This window comes from Gymnoscopelus braueri (genome assembly GCF_963280865.1).
Source record: "Gymnoscopelus braueri genome assembly, chromosome: 16".
Lineage (NCBI taxonomy): Eukaryota > Metazoa > Chordata > Actinopteri > Myctophiformes > Myctophidae > Gymnoscopelus > Gymnoscopelus braueri.
Window position 1 is genome coordinate 26,167,225 of NC_137616.1, and position 1,174 is coordinate 26,168,398.

General features: G+C 45.2%; 1 protein-coding gene across 2 annotated transcripts in view; it reads left to right on the top strand.

Moving 5' to 3' along the window:
• Positions 1-703: 703 nt before the first annotated feature.
• Positions 704-1,174, top strand: part of nr2e1 (nuclear receptor subfamily 2, group E, member 1) — a gene marked incomplete at both ends in the record, with an annotated part of 12,215 nt that continues 11,744 nt past the window's right edge. The window contains one exon of one of the 2 annotated variants that reach the window (XM_080453084.1): positions 704-764. In XM_080453084.1, the coding sequence (XP_080309210.1) occupies positions 704-764 (61 nt within the window). The remainder of the gene's footprint in view (positions 765-1,174) is intronic. The other variant, XM_080453085.1, reaches the window with a different exon arrangement.

The following is a 1,174-nucleotide window of genomic DNA, read 5'->3' on the forward strand; positions in this document are numbered from 1 at the left end:
GTCAGAGTTAAGGGGGGGGGGTCCTTGAAAATTTAAAGTTTGAGAACCGCACTGAGATAGGCAACCTGTGCACAAACGGCCTTATAGCAGCCAGCCCCCCCCCCCCCCCCAGTTGGTGACGTCATGCTGGCACTGGGAGTTGGGAGTAGAAAGCAGGGAAAGCTAAGTGGATGAAGGAACCCTCCGCCTCCCCCTGACTCCTCTCATAAATATTACCAAGGTTTTAAGGACTCCACGGCAGTAAGTCACATCGGCTCCTGGTTTGAACAAGCCTCTCGTCTAGAAGAATAGCCTATATTTGTTTTTCATTCAGAATCCCTCCGTTGGCTTGGTAGTATATAGTCAGGTGCGCTGCATGCATCGGGCACTTTTTCGTTTCTTTCTCAACTTTTGATCATCGGTCGCCCTGGAGCGACTGGTCCGTTGCGGTCGGTCCCGTTAACTGTCATCTGTAAAGGACCTTGTGTGACCCCCCGGGACCCCCTGTCCATGACCAGACGATGTGCAGTGACTGCAGTCGGATATGTTGATTTGCGGTGCTTGGAAACCAGCTACTTCATCACGTTGGGTGGTTACTATTAACTGGCCCATCTCAATGAGTTTGTAAAGACTTTTACAAAAGGCTGATTATTTCGTGATTTCAACAACAGAAAGAACGTTTTGATTCCGAACTTTGCCTATTAAGTAGGCTATAATAGTTTCCATGATGAGCAAACCCGCCGGCTCAACAAGTGGCTGTTTGGATATTTTGAACGTGAAATCAAGTAAGTGCTTCCCGCTTTCCGTTACGTTGATATGGAGATCTTTACAAATCCTGTTTGTTGAGAAAAAGTGCATGTCAGATAAAAAAAAGTAGGCTAATGCTCACATTTTTATTCGGAACCTGAAGGCTAAGCAGTCAGCAGCCTACCGGCTAGCCGCGGCATGTCACTATAGCCTGTTCTTTTTATGACTAACTTACTCCTTACTATAGGCTAATCAAAGCAGATAGAAAATTGGCCTACTGTGGACAGTTATTGAAATTGTGTTATTAGAAATCTCACATTTTGCTTAATGCGTATTTGGCGGACAGCCACGCAGATTGAATTGCATTTGCCTTAATTGATCTATTAAATCTCTCGTTTGTGTATTGGGTGATGTGTAAGTGAGGAAATACAATAGCCCATCTATACTC